General features: G+C 40.8%; 1 protein-coding gene across 2 annotated transcripts in view; it reads left to right on the forward strand.

The window, feature by feature from the left end:
- The window catches only part of wu:fi04e12 (Desmoplakin-B), a 63009-nt gene that overhangs the window by 18334 nt on the left and 20204 nt on the right, over positions 1-24471 (forward strand). For both annotated transcript variants that reach the window (XM_056266458.1, XM_056266459.1), the window contains exons 10-14: positions 12214-12340; positions 17933-18119; positions 18329-18504; positions 19862-20040; positions 21046-21184. In XM_056266458.1, coding sequence (XP_056122433.1) covers positions 12214-12340; positions 17933-18119; positions 18329-18504; positions 19862-20040; positions 21046-21184 — 808 coding nt within the window. The remainder of the gene's footprint in view (positions 1-12213; positions 12341-17932; positions 18120-18328; positions 18505-19861; positions 20041-21045; positions 21185-24471) is intronic.

Raw genomic sequence — 24471 nt, forward strand, 5'->3', positions numbered from 1 at the left:
ATATGACCGAGATCAGTGTGTCGTGTAGATATGACCGAGATCAGTGTGTCGTGTAGATATGACCGTGATCAGTGTGTTGTGTAGATATGACCGAGATCAGTGTGTCGTGTAGATATGACCGAGATCAGTGTGTCGAGTAGATATGACCGAGATCAGTGTGTCGTGTAGATATGACCGAGATCAGTGTGTCGTGTAGATATGACCGTGATCAGTGTGTTGTGTAGATATGACCGTGATCAGTGTGTCGTGTAGATATGACCGAGATCAGTGTGTCGTGTAGATATGACCGAGATCAGTGTGTCGTGTAGATATGACCGTGATCAGTGTGTTGTGTAGATATGACCGAGATCAGTGTGTCGTGTAGATATGACCGTGATCAGTGTGTTGTGTAGATATGACCGAGATCAGTGTGTCGTGTAGATATGACCGAGATCAGTGTGTCGAGTAGATATGACCGAGATCAGTGTGTCGTGTAGATATGACCGAGATCAGTGTGTCGTGTAGATATGACCGTGATCAGTGTGTTGTGTAGATATGACCGAGATCAGTGTGTCGTGTAGATATGACCGTGATCAGTGTGTTGTGTAGATATGACCGAGATCAGTGTGTCGTGTAGATATGACCGAGATCAGTGTGTCGAGTAGATATGACCGAGATCAGTGTGTCGTGTAGATATGACCGAGATCAGTGTGTTGTGTAGATATGACCGAGATCAGTGTGTTGTGTAGATATGACCGTGATCAGTGTGTCGTGTAGATATGACCGTGATCAGTGTGTCGTGTAGATATGACCGTGATCAGTGTGTCGTGTAGATATGACCGCGATCAGTTGTGTAGATATGACCGAGATCAGTGTGTTGTGTAGATATGACCGAGATCAGTGTGTCGTGTAGATATGACCGTGATCAGTGTGTTGTGTAGATATGACCGAGATCAGTGTGTCGTGTAGATATGACCGAGATCAGTGTGTCGAGTAGATATGACCGAGATCAGTGTGTCGTGTAGATATGACCGAGATCAGTGTGTTGTGTAGATATGACCGAGATCAGTGTGTTGTGTAGATATGACCGTGATCAGTGTGTCGTGTAGATATGACCGTGATCAGTGTGTCGTGTAGATATGACCGTGATCAGTGTGTCGTGTAGATATGACCGCGATCAGTTGTGTAGATATGACCGAGATCAGTGTGTTGTGTAGATATGACCGTGATCAGTGTGTCGTGTAGATATGACCGCGATCAGTGTGTTGTGTAGATATGACCGAGATCAGTGTGTCGTGTAGATATGACCGAGATCAGTGTGTTGTGTAGATATGACCGAGATCAGTGTGTTGTGTAGATATGACCGTGATCAGTGTGTCGTGTAGATATGACCGTGATCAGTGTGTCGTGTAGATATGACCGTGATCAGTGTGTCGTGTAGATATGACCGCGATCAGTTGTGTAGATATGACCGAGATCAGTGTGTTGTGTAGATATGACCGAGATCAGTGTGTCGTGTAGATATGACCGTGATCAGTGTGTTGTGTAGATATGACCGAGATCAGTGTGTCGTGTAGATATGACCGAGATCAGTGTGTCGAGTAGATATGACCGAGATCAGTGTGTCGTGTAGATATGACCGAGATCAGTGTGTTGTGTAGATATGACCGAGATCAGTGTGTTGTGTAGATATGACCGTGATCAGTGTGTCGTGTAGATATGACCGTGATCAGTGTGTCGTGTAGATATGACCGTGATCAGTGTGTCGTGTAGATATGACCGCGATCAGTTGTGTAGATATGACCGAGATCAGTGTGTTGTGTAGATATGACCGTGATCAGTGTGTCGTGTAGATATGACCGCGATCAGTGTGTTGTGTAGATATGACCGTGATCAGTGTGTCGTGTAGATATGACCGCGATCAGTTGTGTAGATATGACCGCGATCAGTGTGTTGTGTAGATATGACCGAGATCAGTGTGTCGTGTAGATATGACCGAGATCAGTGTGTTGTGTAGATATGACCGTGATCAGTGTGTCGTGTAGATATGACCGCGATCAGTTGTGTAGATATGACCGAGATCAGTGTGTTGTGTAGATATGACCGAGATCAGTGTGTCGTGTAGATATGACCGAGATCAGTGTGTTGTGTAGATATGACCGTGATCAGTGTGTCGTGTAGATATGACCGCGATCAGTTGTGTAGATATGACCGAGATCAGTGTGTTGTGTAGATATGACCGAGATCAGTGTGTCGTGTAGATATGACCGAGATCAGTGTGTTGTGTAGATATGACCGTGATCAGTGTGTCGTGTAGATATGACCGCGATCAGTTGTGTAGATATGACCGAGATCAGTGTGTTGTGTAGATATGACCGAGATCAGTGTGTCGTGTAGATATGACCGAGATCAGTGTGTTGTGTAGATATGACCGTGATCAGTGTGTCGTGTAGATATGACCGCGATCAGTTGTGTAGATATGACCGAGATCAGTGTGTTGTGTAGATATGACCGCGATCAGTGTGTCGTGTAGATATGACCGCGATCAGTTGTGTAGATATGACCGAGATCAGTGTGTTGTGTAGATATGACCGTGATCAGTGTGTCGTGTAGATATGACCGCGATCAGTTGTGTAGATATGACCGAGATCAGTGTGTTGTGTAGATATGACCGAGATCAGTGTGTCGTGTAGATATGACCGAGATCAGTGTGTTGTGTAGATATGACCGTGATCAGTGTGTCGTGTAGATATGACCGCGATCAGTTGTGTAGATATGACCGAGATCAGTGTGTTGTGTAGATATGACCGAGATCAGTGTGTTGTGTAGATATGACCGTGATCAGTGTGTCGTGTAGATATGACCGCGATCAGTTGTGTAGATATGACCGAGATCAGTGTGTTGTGTAGATATGACCGCGATCAGTGTGTCGTGTAGATATGACCGCGATCAGTTGTGTAGATATGACCGAGATCAGTGTGTTGTGTAGATATGACCGTGATCAGTGTGTTGTGTAGATATGACCGAGATCAGTGTGTTGTGTAGATATGACCGTGATCAGTGTGTTGTGTAGATCTGACCGAGATCAGTGTGTTGTGTAGATATGACCGAGATCAGTGTGTTGTGTAGATATGACCGAGATCAGTGTGTTGTGTAGATATGACCGAGATCAGTGTGTTGTGTAGATATGACCGTGATCAGTGTGTCGTGTAGATCTGACCGAGATCAGTGTGTTGTGTAGATATGACCGAGATCAGTGTGTTGTGTAGATATGACCGTGGTCAGTGTGTCGTGTAGATCTGACCGAGATCAGTGTGTCGTGTAGATATGACCGAGATCAGTGTGTTGTGTAGATATGACCGAGATCAGTGTGTTGTGTAGATATGACCGAGATTAGTGTGTTGTGTAGATATGACCATGATCAGTGTGTTGTGTAGATATGACCGTGATCATTGTATTGTGTAGATATGACCGAGATCAGTGTGTTGTGTAGATATGACCGAGATCAGTGTGTCGTGTAGATATGACCGAGATCAGTGTGTTGTGTAGATATGATCGAGATCAGTGTGTTGTGTAGATATGACCGAGATCAGTGTGTTGTGTAGATATGACCGTGATCAGTGTATTGTGTAGATATGACCGAGATCAGTGTGTTGTGTAGATATGACCGAGATCAGTGTGTCGTGTAGATATGACCGAGATCAGTGTGTTGTGTAGATATGTCCGAGATCAGTGTGTTGTGTAGATATGACCGAGATCAGTTGTGTAGATATGACCGCGATCAGTGTGTTGTGTAGATATGACCGAGATCAGTGTGTTGTGTAGATATGACCGTGATCAGTGTGTCGTGTAGATATGACCGCGATCAGTGTGTTGTGTAGATATGACCGTGATCAGTGTGTCGTGTAGATATGACCGAGATCAGTGTGTTGTGTAGATATGACCGAGATCAGTGTGTCGTGTAGATATGACCGAGATCAGTGTGTTGTGTAGATATGACCGAGATCAGTGTGTCGTGTAGATATGACCGAGATCAGTGTGTTGTGTAGATATGACCGTGATCAGTGTGTCGTGTAGATATGACCGAGATCAGTGTGTCGTGTAGATATGACCGAGATCAGTGTGTCGTGTAGATATGACCGAGATCAGTGTATTGTGTAGATATGACCGTGATCAGTGTGTCGTGTAGATATGACCGAGATCAGTGTGTCGTGTAGATATGACCGTGATCAGTGTGTCGTGTAGATATGACCGAGATCAGTGTGTTGTGTAGATATGACCGAGATCAGTGTGTTGTGTAGATATGACCGCGATCAGTGTGTCGTGTAGATATGACCGAGATCAGTGTGTTGTGTAGATATGACCGAGATCAGTGTGTTGTGTAGATATGACCGCGATCAGTGTGTTGTGTAGATATGACCGCGATCAGTGTGTTGTGTAGATATGACCGCGATCAGTTGTGTAGATATGACCGCGATCAGTTGTGTAGATATGACCGAGATCAGTGTGTTGTGTAGATATGACCGAGATCAGTGTGTTGTGTAGATATGACCGTGATCAGTGTGTCGTGTAGATATGACCGAGATCAGTTGTGTAGATATGACCGCGATCAGTTGTGTAGATATGACCGAGATCAGTGTGTCGTGTAGATATGACCGCGATCAGTTGTGTAGATATGACCGCGATCAGTTGTGTAGATATGACCGAGATCAGTGTGTTGTGTAGATATGACCGAGATCAGTGTGTCGTGTAGATATGACCGAGATCAGTGTGTCGTGTAGATCTGACCGAGATCAGTGTGTTGTGTAGATATGACCGAGATCAGTGTGTTGTGTAGATATGACCGTGATCAGTGTGTCGTGTAGATCTGACCGAGATCAGTGTGTTGTGTAGATATGACCGAGATCAGTGTGTTGTGTAGATATGACCGAGATCAGTGTGTTGTGTAGATATGACCGCGATCAGTGTGTTGTGTAGATATGACCGAGATCAGTGTGTCGTGTAGATCTGACCGAGATCAGTGTGTTGTGTAGATATGACCGAGATCAGTGTGTTGTGTAGATATGACCGAGATCAGTGTGTTGTGTAGATATGACCGAGATCAGTGTGTTGTGTAGATATGACCGCGATCAGTGTGTTTTGTAGATATGACCGTGATCAGTGTGTTGTGTAGATATGACCGAGATCAGTGTGTCGTGTAGATCTGACCGAGATCAGTGTGTCGTGTAGATCTGACCGAGATCAGTGTGTTGTGTAGATATGACCGAGATCAGTGTGTTGTGTAGATATGACCGAGATCAGTGTGTTGTGTAGATATGACCGCGATCAGTGTGTTTTGTAGATATGACCGCGATCAGTGTGTTGTGTAGATATGACCGCGATCAGTGTCAGTGTGTTGTGTAGATATGACCGAGATCAGTGTGTTGTGTAGATATGACCGCGATCAGTGTGTTGTGTAGATATGACCGCGATCAGTGTGTTGTGTAGATATGACCGCGATCAGTTGTGTAGATATGACCGAGATCAGTGTGTTGTGTAGATATGACCGAGATCAGTGTGTTGTGTAGATATGACCGCGATCAGTGTGTTGTGTAGATATGACCGCGATCAGTGTGTTGTGTAGATATGACCGCGATCAGTGTGTTGTGTAGATATGACCGCGATCAGTTGTGTAGATATGACCGAGATCAGTGTGTCGTGTAGATCTGACCGAGATCAGTGTGTTGTGTAGATCTGACCGAGATCAGTGTGTTGTGTAGATCTGACCGAGATCAGTGTGTTGTGTAGATATGACCGCGATCAGTGTGTTGTGTAGATATGACCGCAATCAGTGTGTTGTGTAGATATGACCGAGATCAGTTGTGTAGATATGACCGAGATCAGTGTGTTGTGTAGATATGACCGAGATCAGTGTGTCGTGTAGATATGACCGAGATCAGTTGTGTAGATATGACCGCGATCAGTGTGTTTTGTAGATATGACCGAGATCAGTGTGTTGTGTAGATATGACCGAGATCAGTGTGTCGTGTAGATATGACCGAAATCAGTTGTGTAGATATGACCGAGATCAGTGTGTTGTGTAGATATGACCGAGATCAGTGTGTTGTGTAGATATGACCGAGATCAGTGTGTCGTGTAGATATGACCGAGATCAGTGTGTTGTGTAGATATGACCGCGATCAGTGTGTTGTGTAGATATGACCGCGATCAGTGTGTTGTGTAGATATGACCGCGATCAGTGTGTTGTGTAGATATGACCGCGATCAGTGTGTTGTGTAGATATGACCGCGATCAGTTGTGTAGATATGACCGAGATCAGTGTGTTGTGTAGATATGACCGAGATCAGTGTGTTGTGTAGATATGACCGTGATCAGTGTGTCGTGTAGATCTGACCGAGATCAGTGTGTTGTGTAGATATGACCGAGATCAGTGTGTTGTTTAGATATGACCGCGATTGTGTAGATATGACCGCGATCAGTGTGTTGTGTAGATATGACCGCGATCAGTGTGTTGTGTAGATATGATCGAGATCAGTTGTGTAGATATGACCGCGATCAGTGTGTTGTGTAGATATGACCGCGATCAGTGTGTTGTGTAGATATGACCGCGATCAGTGTGTTGTGTAGATATGACCGAGATCAGTGTGTCGTGTAGATCTGACCGAGATCAGTGTGTTGTGTAGATATGACCGAGATCAGTGTGTTGTGTAGATATGACCGAGATCAGTGTGTTGTGTAGATATGACCGTGATCAGTGTGTCGTGTAGATCTGACCGAGATCAGTGTGTTGTGTAGATCTGACCGAGATCAGTGTGTTGTGTAGATATGACCGAGATCAGTGTGTTGTGTAGATATGACCGCGATCAGTGTGTTTTGTAGATATGACCGCGATCAGTGTGTTGTGTAGATATGACCGCGATCAGTGTCAGTGTGTTGTGTAGATATGACCGTGATCAGTGTGTCGTGTAGATCTGACCGAGATCAGTGTGTTGTGTAGATATGACCGAGATCAGTGTGTTGTGTAGATATGACCGCGATCAGTGTGTTGTGTAGATATGACCGCGATCAGTGTGTTGTGTAGATATGACCGCGATCAGTGTGTTGTGTAGATATGACCGCGATCAGTGTGTTGTGTAGATATGACCGCGATCAGTTGTGTAGATATGACCGAGATCAGTGTGTTGTGTAGATATGACCGAGATCAGTGTGTTGTGTAGATATGACCGTGATCAGTGTGTCGTGTAGATATGACCGAAATCAGTGTGTTGTGTAGATATGACCGAGATCAGTGTGTTGTGTAGATATGACCGAGATCAGTGTGTTGTGTAGATATGACCGTGATCAGTGTGTCGTGTAGATCTGACCGAGATCAGTGTGTTGTGTAGATATGACCGAGATCAGTGTGTTGTGTAGATATGACCGCGATTGTGTAGATATGACCGCGATCATTGTGTTGTGTAGATATGACCGCGATCAGTGTGTTGTGTAGATATGACCGCGATCAGTGTGTTGTGTAGATATGACCGAGATCAGTGTGTTGTGTAGATATGACCAAGATCAGTGTGTCGTGTAGATATGACCGAGATCAGTTGTGTAGATATGACCGCGATCAGTGTGTTGTGTAGATATGACCGAGATCAGTGTGTTGTGTAGATATGACCGAGATCAGTGTGTCGTGTAGATATGACCGAGATCAGTTGTGTAGATATGACCGAGATCAGTGTGTTGTGTAGATATGAGATATGACCGAGATCAGTGTGTTGTGTAGATATGACCAAGATCAGTGTGTCGTGTAGATATGACCGAGATCAGTTGTGTAGATATGACCGCGATCAGTGTGTTGTGTAGATATGACCGAGATCAGTGTGTTGTGTAGATATGACCGAGATCAGTGTGTCGTGTAGATATGACCGAGATCAGTTGTGTAGATATGACCGAGATCAGTGTGTTGTGTAGATATGACCGAGATCAGTGTGTTGTGTAGATATGACCGAGATCAGTGTGTCGTGTAGATATGACCGAGATCAGTGTGTTGTGTAGATATGACCGCGATCAGTGTGTTGTGTAGATATGACCGCGATCAGTGTGTTGTGTAGATATGACCGCGATCAGTGTGTTGTGTAGATATGACCGCGATCAGTGTGTTGTGTAGATATGACCGAGATCAGTGTGTTGTGTAGATATGACCGTGATCAGTGTGTCGTGTAGATATGACCGAGATCAGTGTGTCGTGTAGATATGACCGCGATCAGTGTGTCGTGTAGATATGACCGCGATCAGTGTGTTGTGTAGATATGACCGAGATCAGTGTGTCGTGTAGATATGACCGAGATCAGTGTGTCGTGTAGATATGACCGCGATCAGTGTGTCGTGTAGATATGACCGCGATCAGTGTGTCGTGTAGATATGACCGCGATCAGTGTGTCGTGTAGATATGACCGAGATCAGTGTGTTGTGTAGATATGACCGAGATCAGTGTGTCGTGTAGATATGACCGCGATCAGTGTGTTGTGTAGATATGACCGAGATCAGTGTGTCGTGTAGATATGACCGCGATCAGTGTGTCGTGTAGATATGACCGCGATCAGTTGTGTAGATATGACCGAGATCAGTGTGTCGTGTAGATATGACCGCGATCAGTGTGTCGTGTAGATATGACCGAGATCAGTGTGTCGTGTAGATATGACCGAGATCAGTGTGTCGTGTAGATATGACCGAGATCAGTGTGTCGTGTAGATATGACCGAGATCAGTGTGTCGTGTAGATATGACCGAGATCAGTGTGTTGTGTAGATATGACCGAGATCAGTGTGTCGTGTAGATATGACCGAGATCAGTGTGTTGTGTAGATATGACCGCGATCAGTGTGTCGTGTAGATATGACCGCGATCAGTGTGTCGTGTAGATATGACCGAGATCAGTGTGTTGTGTAGATATGACCGCGATTAGTGTGTCGTGTAGATATGACCGCGATCAGTGTGTTGTGTAGATATGACCGCGATCAGTGTGTTGTGTAGATATGACCGCGATCAGTGTGTTGTGTAGATATGACCGAGATCAGTGTGTCGTGTAGATATGACCGAGATCAGTGTGTTGTGTAGATATGACCGAGATCAGTGTGTTGTGTAGATATGACCGCGATCAGTGTGTCGTGTAGATATGACCGAGATCAGTGTGTTGTGTAGATATGACCGCGATCAGTGTGTCGTGTAGATATGACCGCGATCAGTGTGTCGTGTAGATATGACCGTGATCAGTGTGTCGTGTAGATATGACCGAGATCAGTGTGTTGTGTAGATATGACCGAGATCAGTGTGTTGTGTAGATATGACCGCGATCAGTGTGTCGTGTAGATATGACCGTGATCAGTGTGTTGTGTAGATATGACCGAGATCAGTGTGTTGTGTAGATATGACCGAGATCAGTGTGTTGTGTAGATATGACCGAGATCAGTGTGTTGTGTAGATATGACCGAGATCAGTGTGTTGTGTAGATATGACCGAGATCAGTGTGTTGTGTAGATATGACCGAGATCAGTGTGTCGTGTAGATATGACCGTGATCAGTGTGTCGTGTAGATATGACCGAGATCAGTGTGTCGTGTAGATATGACCGTGATCAGTGTGTTGTGTAGATATGACCGTGATCAGTGTGTTGTGTAGATATGACCGTGATCAGTGTGTTGTGTAGATATGACCGTGATCAGTGTGTTGTGTAGATATGACCGTGATCAGTGTGTTGTGTAGATATGACCGTGATCAGTGTGTCGTGTAGATATGACCGAGATCAGTGTGTTGTGTAGATATGACCGAGATCAGTGTGTCGTGTAGATATGACCGCGATCAGTGTGTCGTGTAGATATGACCGAGATCAGTGTGTCGTGTAGATATGACCGAGATCAGTGTGTCGTGTAGATATGACCGAGATCAGTGTGTCGTGTAGATATGACCGAGATCAGTGTGTCGTGTAGATATGACCGAGATCAGTGTGTTGTGTAGATATGACCGAGATCAGTGTGTCGTGTAGATATGACCGAGATCAGTGTGTTGTGTAGATATGACCGAGATCAGTGTGTCGTGTAGATATGACCGCGATCAGTGTGTCGTGTAGATATGACCGCGATCAGTTGTGTAGATATGACCGAGATCAGTGTGTCGTGTAGATATGACCGCGATCAGTGTGTCGTGTAGATATGACCGAGATCAGTGTGTTGTGTAGATATGACCGAGATCAGTGTGTCGTGTAGATATGACCGAGATCAGTGTGTCGTGTAGATATGACCGAGATCAGTGTGTCGTGTAGATATGACCGAGATCAGTGTGTCGTGTAGATATGACCGAGATCAGTGTGTTGTGTAGATATGACCGCGATCAGTGTGTCGTGTAGATATGACCGCGATCAGTGTGTCGTGTAGATATGACCGAGATCAGTGTGTTGTGTAGATATGACCGAGATCAGTGTGTTGTGTAGATATGACCGCGATCAGTGTGTCGTGTAGATATGACCGCGATCAGTGTGTCGTGTAGATATGACCGTGATCAGTGTGTCGTGTAGATATGACCGCGATCAGTGTGTCGTGTAGATATGACCGCGATCAGTGTGTCGTGTAGATATGACCGTGATCAGTGTGTCGTGTAGATATGACCGAGATCAGTGTGTCGTGTAGATATGACCGAGATCAGTGTGTTGTGTAGATATGACCGCGATCAGTGTGTCGTGTAGATATGACCGTGATCAGTGTGTCGTGTAGATATGACCGAGATCAGTGTGTTGTGTAGATATGACCGTGATCAGTGTGTTGTGTAGATATGACCGTGATCAGTGTGTCGTGTAGATATGACCGAGATCAGTGTGTCGTGTAGATATGACCGAGATCAGTGTGTTGTGTAGATATGACCGCGATCAGTGTGTCGTGTAGATATGACCGCGATCAGTGTGTCGTGTAGATATGACCGTGATCAGTGTGTCGTGTAGATATGACCGAGATCAGTGTGTTGTGTAGATATGACCGAGATCAGTGTGTTGTGTAGATATGACCGCGATCAGTGTGTCGTGTAGATATGACCGTGATCAGTGTGTTGTGTAGATATGACCGAGATCAGTGTGTTGTGTAGATATGACCGAGATCAGTGTGTTGTGTAGATATGACCGAGATCAGTGTGTTGTGTAGATATGACCGAGATCAGTGTGTTGTGTAGATATGACCGAGATCAGTGTGTTGTGTAGATATGACCGAGATCAGTGTGTCGTGTAGATATGACCGTGATCAGTGTGTCGTGTAGATATGACCGAGATCAGTGTGTCGTGTAGATATGACCGAGATCAGTGTGTTGTGTAGATATGACCGAGATCAGTGTGTTGTGTAGATATGACCGAGATCAGTGTGTTGTGTAGATATGACCGAGATCAGTGTGTCGTGTAGATATGACCGTGATCAGTGTGTCGTGTAGATATGACCGAGATCAGTGTGTCGTGTAGATATGACCGAGATCAGTGTGTTGTGTAGATATGACCGAGATCAGTGTGTTGTGTAGATATGACCGAGATCAGTGTGTTGTGTAGATATGACCGAGATCAGTGTGTTGTGTAGATATGACCGAGATCAGTGTGTTGTGTAGATATGACCGAGATCAGTGTGTTGTGTAGATATGACCGAGATCAGTGTGTTGTGTAGATATGACCGAGATCAGTGTGTTGTGTAGATATGACCGAGATCAGTGTGTTGTGTAGATATGACCGAGATCAGTGTGTTGTGTAGATATCACCGAGATCAGTGTGTTGTGTAGATATGACCGAGATCAGTGTGTTGTGTAGATATGACCGAGATCAGTGTGTTGTGTAGATATGACCGAGATCAGTGTGTTGTGTAGATATGACCGAGATCAGTGTGTTGTGTAGATATGACCGAGATCAGTGTGTTGTGTAGATATGACCGAGATCAGTGTGTTGTGTAGATATGACCGAGATCAGTGTGTTGTGTAGATATGACCGAGATCAGTGTGTTGTGTAGATATGACCGAGATCAGTGTGTCGTGTAGATATGACCGAGATCAGTGTGTCGTGTAGATATGACCGAGATCAGTGTGTCGTGTAGATATGACCGAGATCAGTGTGTCGTGTAGATATGACCGAGATCAGTGTGTCGTGTAGATATGACCGAGATCAGTGTGTCGTGTAGATATGACCGAGATCAGTGTGTCGTGTAGATATGACGTGTTTAGTGTGTTTGCCTGCAGGAACTCTCAGTATTACGAGGCCATTCTAGGCGTGTGGAATCAGCTGTACATCAACGTCAAGAGTATGATCTCCTGGCAATACTGTCTCCTGGACATCAACCTTATCAACTCACTCACCATCAATATGGTAAACCGGCACAGGACAAAACATAACCCATCAACTGTATATATATAACTAGAGATGCACCGATTGATCGGCTGGTGACCGGAATTGGCCGATGTTCACGTGATCGGCGACCGGCCGGTCAGTCTGACACATGCCGATTTTATGCCGGTCAAATGCACTCTTTTTTTCCTAAAACGTTCGATTTTGACATCTTATTTTCAAAAGGCTATATCTTAAAAGTGATTAAAGATAGAGACTTTCTGTAAATTAGAGAAATATTAAGGATGACCCAAAGTTTATGTAGGGGTTACATTTTCCCCTCTAAATCGCATATTTTGACGTCATATGGCGGCGGCAATCTTAGATTAAATGATAAAATGCAGCACTTCTTCCACCCCCCCAAAATTTCCCTCACCTTCTGTATGCTATATTGCACAATACTGAATGCTCAGGTATATAGTAAGTAGTAAACAAACTGTGTAAATCATTACTAATAAATGGTAGAAACAAACCGAATGCATGTAGCGGTTGGCCTTTTGCTGTAGAGATTTTCCATTTACTAAATACAGTAGGCACTCTTGATTCCATGTATGGGGCACATATATATTATTCATATGACACACAAACACAAGTAGACAAGACCTGTTTAGTTCAAGCGCTCACTCGCGACGGCAAGGCCCAGATCATGAGTGAGATGATACGAGTGTGCACAGCTCGGACTGCTGTCATTGTCATTGCGACTCCTCACCCTGCCTCCACGTCGCCCCCTAACTGTCCTATGGATACCTCGACCTCGTCTAAAATACCCAGTGGCATTAGACAAAGTCTCCACCACAATACTGTCGCCGCGACCGCGGAGAGGCTCTGATAAAACGGCTCACTCGCACACTAGCTCCGCTTTTGCTCGCACTGATTCAATGCGCTCCAACTCGAACATTTTGTATAGAAGCATGACGTTTTTTAGTCGGGGATGAAGTATGACATGTCTGCCATCCAGTGGAGGGGAGGTCGAACGAAATTTGACACCTGTAAGTCCGTCTAATTCGATCCAATGGCGGCATCGATTAGAGGTGAAGGTATCACGCAGTGTTCCATCTTTTCCCATCATGGCAAAGGGATTTTTAATCAAATGCAATACATTATCTTATAGGGGTGTAACGATACACAAAATTGACGGTTCGGTTTTCCCACGGTTTTGACGTCTCGGTTCGGTTCGATTCGGTTCGGTTTAGAAAGCTAAAATTGCTTTTTTTTTTCTTTTCTTTTTTAAACAGTGGTTTAATGAAAAAATTGTCTTTGTCTTTAAATTAATTCAATTACAATTAAACGTTTCACAAGGATTAAAAAAAAATCTGCTAAATCTGTAAACTGTATAGGGAGCCGCACATTACTATAACATTAAAGGTTGTAGCCTAGACTTTTAACCTAAATTCAGATGCTATTTATTTTTTAGATATAATAATCAACACACAACACATTGAATGAAAACATGTAAACTGAACACAAGGCAGTTTTTGCATTAACTTGTGTTTTACTCTAATTTGTTATTGAAATATAATACTTTACACAGTTGTCATTTTCATGAAAGATATTTTAAACATACATTAAATAATCAAGATATCATTAACAGGTTAAGTAAAATATAATATATAGGTTAACATAGTGCATTTATTTAGTGCAAGAGTTCATTTATAGGAACCATTTATAGGAAGTTGTGGACACTGAATCACTTGCCTGTTGAGGTAAATATAATGCTGGTGACAAGCTATGCTGTTTTATTGACGTCTTTCCGCTGTTGAAACACTGATTGAGCGATTACACGAGTTATGATGCCTTTCAGTAAGTATACTGCATCTTTCAACATACCTTCAGGTGTCCATTCTGTAACTGAGGAAGAGATGATCGTGTTTACCCGCGCGCCGCGTTGCCGTTTGAAATGAGGAGCTTAGTAGGCCTAACGTTACCTACAGCGATCTGTCACGCCACATCAAAGAGCGCCAAAACGCCATTTATTGTTTGCATTTCGTGATCAAATAGACAGAATTTGAAAGATTACACCTTGCTTATTATCGAAAGTAACAAAACACGGAGCTTGTTATTTGGTGTTAATGGTGGTTAGCTACAAAACTGAATTCGTTGTGTACTGTACACAAGACATGAGATGTCCATTGAGCCGGGCTGGGCGGGGCCGGGGTAGCAGGGGGCGCGGAGGGGCGTGTTCGGTACGCAATGAGAGTATCGCGATTCGAATCGTGTGTTCTGTATCGCGGTTTTTCGGTTCGGTTCGAATATCGTTACACCCCTATTATCTTATGTATTAACTCGTTTCATCTGACTCCATAAAATGAAAGTGTTTTTCAATGATATCTGTGTATCATTAAATATACGTTAATGTTTGACTATTCGTTTTAACTCCAATGAAAATAAAGTCAAAGTCTGTTAGAATAATCAAATATAACAATTTATTATGTCAGGTAAATGTATTATAATAATTCCATAATCAGTTGAAAGATAATCAATGCAAATCATCAAATGTTCTAGAACAAAGAGGAAAATCTTTTACCCGACATGAAATACATGAATGCTGAGTCTCGGCGACTCAGCGTCCACGGGCTATCTGAGATACAGAAAGAGCCACGATCCCTTGCTGCATTCCATTAAATAGCCAGAACTTCTTTTCAATGGTAATTTGCATTCAGGTTACACCTTATTTTGGGGGTAGGGGAGAAAGGCCATTTGTCCACCTTTCTTTGTGTGCCAGTTTCTCTAAACTTCTAAAAAACCTTATTACCTTTTGTTTTACTTATTTGGAATGAGACATCTGAACCAGCCACCCTGAGACCTTTAAAATGATACTAAACACAATAATCATTCACATTAAACCATATATATATTCTTATGTGAGTTTTCAGGTGATCTACATGAAAGGGAAGGAGTGGGGGATGAGGGGAAGAAATGTAGATTAGGATGACTCAGAGGTGAGACCTCTAGTCTCGGATGGGGCCTTCACAAGAGTGAGCCCAAATGCCACTATGCAGTGGGTTCTTTGTCTTCTCAAGAAGTGGTCGTTCCCTATAACCAGTTTTCCTGTCTTACACACCCAATTTGACGAAATCGGCCGTTTTATTCAGTACCGCATCTTGTCGAGTAAACTCAACCGTGGCGCCTAGAGGGTTAACATCGCGCAACATCAGCATCACACGTGCACACAAACGCACATGTAGGAAACCTCGTGAATTACAGCCATTTCACACCGCAAACGTGAGCAGCGCATATTATTTCCGGGCATGCATGTAAATCACTGAGTGCATTCACACCGCGAGCAGGAGCCGCGCATGAGCATCGGGTTTCAGCGCGGAGTCTATTTCTGCTGCACTCCTACGCTCAATTAAAGTGAAAGCACACTTTTGATGGACAAAATAAATATGATTTCACACAAAAAATGTGCATGTCTGGCGTGTTTTAACAAGAACTGGAGTATATGTCAGAAAAGAAAATGAATTTTCTTTTTGAAATGAAAACATTTTGTTTAGTTGGATATTGGATGTGAAAAGAAGGAAATGGTTCTTCCATAACACTGCACTTTAGATGTGTGTGAATTTCCCACACCAGGAGTCATTTATATAGGCTAGTCCTATTTTATAGCGATTACTGTTCAAAAATGTTCTATGTAAAATGTTCTATTAAAGAAAAGAGAGAAAATAAATATTTGTGTTTGCTGTAAAGTGGTTCGAAAAAATGAAATCCGTATCGGCAGGTCAAACTCTGAAAAATCGGAAATCGGAATCGGCCTAGAAAATTGTAATCGGTGCATCTCTATATATAACCATATATATATATATATATGTATATATATATATATATATATATATATAAGTTATTTTAAGGTGTTAAATTGTATTTATATCATACATTTAGGTGCTGAGTAATAATAATGAACTACATGTACTTAATGTCGGGTTAGGAATGTCGGGTTAGGATTAGGGTGTGGTTAAGGTTACTTGCATGTAATTATACACAATTTATAGAAATTATTATTGTAACTACATGTAACAAGGACACTTTGTTACCTAAAAATAAAATAAAATTATATGATTTATGTATCAATGTTACATATCAATGCTTAGCAAGGCTGCATTTATTTGATCAAAAATACAGTAAAAATTGTGAAATATTATTCTACTGTAAATCATCTGTTTTCTATGTGAATATCTAGTAAAGTGTAATTTATTCCTGTGAATTTTCAGCATCATTACTCCAGTCTTCAGTGTCACATGATCCTTCAGAAATCACTCTAATATGAGGATCTGATGCTCAAGAAACATTTATGATTATTATCAGTGTTGAAAACTGTGATACATTTTATTTTTCAGTATTTTTGCTGAATAGAAAGTTAAAAAATAACAGCAACCTTTTGTAACATTATAAATGTCCTTACTCTCACTTTTGATCAATTTAATGCATCCTTGCTGAATAAAAGTGTTAATTTCTTTAAAAATATATATATGTAGACGGATAGATAGATGATGGATGGATAGATAATATATATAATGAACAAAAATACTAATGCACATTTTATATGCTACTAATAAATACACAGTAGAACGGGTATTGTTCAAAATTCATGTATAACTTTGATGAAAGGTTTTGATCCACTTCATATATATATATATATATATAAGTAGCATATAAAATGTGCATTAGTATTTTTGTTCATTAAAGGAGTAGTTCACTTTTAAAAAAACTTTTGCTGATAATTTACTCACCCCCATGTCATCCAAGATGTCCATGTCTTTCTTTCTTCAGTCGAAAAGAAATTAAGGTTTTTGATGAAAACATTCCAGGATTTTTCTCCATATAATGCACTTTACTGGGCAGCAAACGGTTCAAGGTCCAAAAGACAGTTTCAGTGCAAACTGTTCAAAGGGCTTTAAACGACACCAGACGATGAATAAGGGTCTTATCAAGCGAAACGATCGCTCATTTAAAAAAGAAATAACAAAGTTTAAGTTTTATAAGCTCAAATGCTCGCCTTGCTCTGTTCTGTGTGACTCTCCTGTTCGAACTCGTTCATCAAAATGAACAAATCTTTTTCCGAGTCAATTCGTTCATTTCGTTCGTTAAATGAATCAAATGACTCGAAAAAAGATTTGTTCATTTTGATGAACGAGTTCGAACAGGAGAGTCACACAGAACAGAGCAAGGCGGGCATTTGAGCTTATAAAACTTAAACTTTGTTATTTCTTTTTTAAATGAGCGATCGTTTCGCTTGATAAGACCCTTATTCATCGTCTGGAATCGTTTAAAGCCCTTTGAACAGTTTGCAGTTTGCACTGAAACTGTCTTTTGGACCTTGAACCGTTTGCTGCCCAGCAAAGTGCATTATATGGAGGAAAATTACTGGAATGTTTTCATCAAAAACCTTAATTTCTTTTCGACTGAAGAAAGAAAGACATGGACATCTTGGATGACATGGGGGTGAGTAAATTATCAGCAAAAGTTTTTTTAAAAGTGAACTACTCCTTTAAGCAAAGCATGCAACAAAACAATTGACGTTTGATTACTTGGCATTAAACCAGGCTTGTGTTGGCTGGTGTGTGTGTGTGTGTGTAGCTGGCCAAGATGGGTCCGGAAGAAACCAACAGCATCCTCCGCAGTCTGGAGATGCACTTCCAGGAGTTCAAGAAGCACAGTCAGGGATCCGAGCTGTTCGGGGCCGAGGACCAGCAGCTCATCGAGAAGCAGCTCTCAGGAGCCCAGCAGCACTACGGCAAACTCGTGGTGGATCTGCCCGCGTACGGTTAGTGTACACACACACACACACACACACACACACTACGGCAAACTCGTGGTGGATCTGCCCGCGTACGGTTAGTGTACACACACACACACACACACACACACACACACACACACACACTCTCCCACCCACACTCTCTCACACACACACACACATTATGGCCTATAACAGACACACAATGAGTCTCTGCGGTGTTGTGTGTGTCGCAGCCGCTAGCGGAGAAGGATCGGAGTTTTCTGCGGCCGTGAGCATCAAACTCCTGAACCAGCTCAACGCTCTCAGATTCAGCGTGGAACGGGCCGAATCTTCCCTCGTCACTTTCCTGTACATCCCGTTAGGAGAGGACGGTCCTGAAGAGTGCAGTCGCCACATCGCCAGCACACAGGTGAGCATCACACACACAACACCATTTTAGGATTATTTATATATATCATTTTTTCTATTAGTAATTTTTATTTTTTTTATTTGTTAAACTTTTATTTTGTAACTTATTGCATCTGATTTTTTTCATCTGATATTCATCAAAGAATCCTGAGAAATAAAATGTATCACCGTTTCCACCAAAATATGACTCTTTTATTGACTGCTTTAATACGTTAGTCATTTTTTTATAGCAAATATAGACTGATGCATACAAACCACGGAAGCAAATGACAGATCTGCATAAATCTGTGTTGGGTGAACTATCCCTTTAATAGGGGACTTTAGTTATATTATAGTTGTATTAACATTTTAAATTAGCTTTTAGCCAATTAGTTAGTCAATTCGTTATGAATTAGCTTTTATTTTTATATTTTTCATGGTAATTTTAGTTAGTCAATTTGTTATGAATTAGCTTTTATTTTAATATTTTTCATGTTAATTTTAGTTAGTCAATTCGTTATGAAAGCTTTCATTTTTATAAACTTCATAACGAATTGACTAACTAAAATTAACATGAAAAATATAAAAATAAAAGCTAATTCATAACAAATTGACTAATTACAATTAACATGAAAAATATAAAAATAAAAGCTAATTTATAACGAATTGACTAACTAAAATTAACATGAAAAATATAAAAATAAAAGCTAATTCATAACGAATTGACTAACTAAAATTAACATGAAAAATATAAATATAAAAGCTAATTTATAACGAATTGACTAACTAAAATTAACATGAAAAATATAAATATAAAAGCTAATTCATAACGAATTGACTAACTAAAATTAACATGAAAAATATAAAAATAAAAGCTAATTTATAACGAATTGACTAACTATTATTTTTCATGTTAATTTTAGTTACTAATTTCGTTATGTGCTTTTGACAACAAAAGAAATATTTTAGTTAGTTTTGGTTTTTATTTATTTTCTGTTAGTAATTTTAGTGCTTGAACTCGAACTTATTTCAGTTTATTTCCAAGGCAATGTTTCTAATTTTCATTTTGTTTACGTTTTCCAACTAATATTTATATTTTATTTTATTTCAGCGTTATTTCCAATTAACAGAAATGCTGGTTACACTTTATTTTACAGTATGTGTTCTTTCAGTTCACTTATATAAGGTATATAGGGGCAGGTTCAGGGTTAGATATAACCCAGTTATTGTAATTGCTGTTAAAAGTAAATTGTGTAGTAGTGTATACATGCGGAAGTGGACTGTACCATAAAGAGCTGCTGAAATGCTTGGGTTTTATAGTGTAACCCTGACATGAGGACGATCTCAGACATGTATTGCTGATGTCCCGGTGTGTTCAGGTCTTTCAGAAGGACGTGCAGACTCTGAAGGGAGAGTTCGTGAGTCTGAGAGAAAGCGTTCAGGCTGAACTCAAAGACGCGAAGGACACCGATAAAGCCAGATACCTGCGGGGTCAGCTGGAGGTCATCGGCCAGAGTCTGGCTAACCTGGAGAACTACACCGCCTCACATCTACAGAGGTACACCTGCTCTTCCCATGATTTCATGCGATTATTTCATGGTAGAGGTACAATACTGTTCACACGTTTGGGGTCCGTAAGATTTTTTTAAATGTTTGAAAGTGCATTTATTTGGCCAAAAATACATTAATTTTTAAAAAATATTATTACAATTTAAAATAACTGTTTTCTATGTGAATATATAGTAAATTGTAATTTATTCCTGTGATTAAAGCTGAATTTTCAGCATCATTACTCCACTCTTCATGATGATTTGATGATCAAGAAACATTTCTGATTATTGCCGATGCTGAAAACTGTCAAAAATCAGATGCGATAAGTTACTAAATAAAAGTTTATAGTTCCAGTAATGAAAAGTAAAGTATAACAAATACATGAAAAATACCAGAATAATAAGTTCAAAAGAACGGCATTTATTTGATATAGAATCTTTTGTAACATTATAAACGTCTTTACTGTCACTTTTGATCAATTTAATGCATCCTTGATGAATAAAATAATAATAAATCTTACTGACGCCAAGCTTTTGAACGGCAATCACACTTGTTATTTAATTTATTAAATTTTTTTATGATTTATTTATACATTTTAAGATTCATGTCAAACCAGTGGGAGACAAAAAGACACTAAAATATGTAACAGTAAACAGATAAACCGAAGTCCCACTAAAAACAACAACAAACAAACAAAACAACCACTTCAGTTATTTTTGTGTTATTATATATTACATACAGTATCTATATTTTTACAATCCAGTGTTTATGAACTGGTTCACAAATGAAAGGTGCTTCATATCATTTGATTATTTTCTGTTTTTATGTGGAACTTGATGGACCGGATCGGATGATTTATATTAGATGTCTGCAATCAGATTCACTTAAAGAAACACTTCAGTTCAAAACAGCAAAAACATTATAAATGTGATATCAGCTGTAAAATATAGCTATGAAATATTCATATTAATATAATAAATAAAGCCGTCCTCACAGTTTTTGACCGTTTCAGGTTGAGTTTGGTGAAGACGCTGCTGAAAGATCTGCTGAAGGCTGATGACGTGGTAAAGGTTTATGAAGCTCGACTGATAGAGAAGGAGACGGTGTCTCTGGACCCGGAAGAGCTCCAGAAATACCAGAAAGTGCTCCAGGTAATCATTACTGAAGCTATTATTAACGTTTATATGATACCATACACCTCAAATGTGAGTTTTTTGATGCAGAACATGTTCTTGCATTCAAACTGTGAGATATTGTGCAACAAAATGCAGAATTCAGGGATCTCAAGATTGATTTTAATGGCCAAAATTATAATATCAATAAGATGTGCTAATATCTCTGTCTCAATTTCCAGTCAAATATCTAGTCATCCTTAAAACCAGACATTTACTCGGAAGCAAAGCTGTTCAATTTAGATATTAAGACTTGTTTTAAGAAAATATCTCTATAAGTTTTTGTTGTTGTTTTAGGTATTCACTGCAAAACAGTATTTCTGAATATTCTTAAATCAAGGTATATCTACTGAAGAAGCTAAATGACTAAAGATATTAAGTCTAAAAGTCATTTTTGCTTCTCAAGTGTCTGATACAAGTGCATCTGTCCATCATAAAAGTGCATCTATCCATCATAAAAGTGCATCTATCCATCATAAAAGTGCATCTATACATGATAAAAGTGCATCTGTCCATGATAAAAGTGCATCTATCCATGATAAAAGTGCATCTATCCATGATAAAAGTGCATCTATCCATCATAAAAGTGCATCTATACATGATAAAAGTGCATCTGTCCATCATAAAAGTGCATCTATCCATCATTAAAGTGCATCTATCCATCATAAAAGTGCAGCTATCCATGATAAAAGTGCATCTATCCATGATAAAAGTGCATCTGTCCATGATAAAAGTGCATCTGTCCATGATAAAAGTGCATCTATCCATGATAAAAGTGCATCTATCCATGATAAAAGTGCATCTATCCATGATAAAAGTGCATCTATCCATGATAAAAGTGCATCTGTCCATCATAAAAGTGCATCTGTCCATCATAAAAGTGCATCTATCCATGATAAAAGTGCATCTGTCCATCATAAAAGTGCATCTATCCATCATTAAAGTGCATCTATCCATCATAAAAGTGCAGCTATCCATGATAAAAGTGCATCTTTTAAAAAGTAAAAAAATTAGAGATCACGTGATGTGGTAACAAGTGAAGCACGCTGCGTCTCGCGCTCTTGCATTTACAAATGTTCGCTTATTAATCTCAACGATTGTAACCTAACTCGCTCCTAAAACTATCCAAAAGTGGTGGATTTACTATCTTGCTGATCTGCAACAACTATGCCGAAAGCTAAAGCGGTGCAAACCGACTCAAACGCCGAGGCGGTCACCATGGCGTCACTCACCCACCTGCTTGAGTCTCATCGAACTGCCATCTCCGAGGATTTCAAACAAACTTTCTCAGCTCTTGAGACCAAATTGAACTGTGTCATAAATACAGTGACAGAACACGCTGAGAAACTTGAAATTCTTGAGAGCGAAGGTGACGCGCGAGAGATATGCCTGAAAGCTGCAAATGAAGCTATCGCTAAGCTCCAGACGGACCATGCTAAACTAGCAATTAAAGTTGTCGACCTCGAATCACGAAGTCGGCGTAACAACATCAGAGTAATCGGTGTACCTGAATCCGTGGAGGGGATACAACCGACAGTCTTTTTCACAAAGATGCTCGAGGAGGTCTTTGGAGGGGTCCTAAATTCGCCTGTGGAATGTGAACGGGCCCATAGAGCCCTGGCACTTAAACCTGCACCCAACCAGCGGCCAAGACCGGTCATCATCCGTCTCCTCAGGTTCCAGGTAAAGGACAAGATCATCCGTCATGCCCGGTCCATGAGGGGTAGGCTGAAATTCCGGGATCATTCCATCCTTGTGTTTGAGGATTATCCTCCAGAGGTCGTGCAGCAGCGGAACGAGTTCAAGGTGGTCATGTCGGAGTTGTACGAGCGAGGGTTTAAGCCGGCCCTGCTGTACCCGGCCAGGCTTTACATCAAGATGGAGTCAGGAGGTAGGAAACATTTTCCAACGGTAGCTGAGGCTGAAGCCTTTATTGTCTCCTTGCCCTCACGGAACGCATAAGATCACAGGTCGCCCAAAAACGGGAGATAGTCTCTCTATCAGGACTTTAATATGACTTAATGTTTACAATAGACTGCTCCCTTTCACGGGAGGCCTGTTTCTAGGGCGGTATGGTGAGAGACATCTTATGTTTCATGTTTCATTTTGAGGTTATTATTATTTCTTCTTTTTTTTCTTTTCATTGCAAGTTGTTGCTGATGACTGTGGCGTGGTACAAATTATTACACAATGGTACTACAATATTTTTTTATGTATATGTTGTGTGTATGCGTATGCGTGTGGTTGCTCCGTTGGCGTTTGCGGCTATTGCAGTGTCAATGTTTCAATGTAATTCCAGAAAATTCCATGATCAATTTGTACTGTTTATATGGGCTTTGATGGTCTTAATATCGTTGGAGATTCTCAGCACTGCATTGATATGGGTGGAAAAATCAGTTGTAATGTTTTTGACCTTGAAAATTTAAAACCAGTAAATGATATATATAATTATTCACTGTTACATTTAAACATCAGAAGCCTAAACAAACATCACTCTGATTTAGCTTTCCTGTTATCTAACTTAAGCTGTCATTTTGATGTTATTGGATGTAGTGAAACTTGGCTAAATGACTTTTCAAATGTCGATTTACTTAATCTCGATGGGTATAATCTATACATTAAGAACAGACCTAATAGGATAGGTGGAGGGGTCTGCCTTTACGTCAAGAGCTGTCTCCAAGTCAATATCTGTGATTTTTGTTTAGAGGATGACCACTGTGAGTCTTTGTTTATTGAGATTAACGCGTCTGACAAAACATTTATTGCCGGTGTTATCTATCGTCCACCAGATATTGCTCTTGACATATTTTGCAGTAAATTGGAAGATCTATTACATAAATTGAATAAGCTAAAAAAGGACTGCATACTTCTTGGTGACTATAACATTGATATTTCTAAGGAAGATGGGGCAAAACACGACTTCATGAACACATTGCATTCCTCCTCCTTTTTCCCCACCATTAACAGATTTACTAGAGTTACACCGACATCTAAAACTATTATTGATAATATCGTGACTAATATTCAAAATACTAAGTTGGAGACAGGAGTTGTGCAGTCTGACATCACAGATCATTTTCCCATTGTAATATTCTTTGGTTCTGATAAATCATTCTCTCCTTCACTCTTTAAAATTAAATCTAAAATAATCAATGAGAGAACCTTACAACATTTAACTGTTAACTTACAGGCAAAGTCATGGGACTCTGTCTATGACAGTGTGACTCCTGATACTGCATATGACAGTCTGATAAAGATTATTCAAG

This window comes from Rhinichthys klamathensis, unplaced genomic scaffold, assembly GCF_029890125.1.
Source record: "Rhinichthys klamathensis goyatoka isolate OS25496 unplaced genomic scaffold, OSU_Roscu_1.1 h1tg000248l_1, whole genome shotgun sequence".
NCBI lineage: Eukaryota > Metazoa > Chordata > Actinopteri > Cypriniformes > Leuciscidae > Rhinichthys > Rhinichthys klamathensis.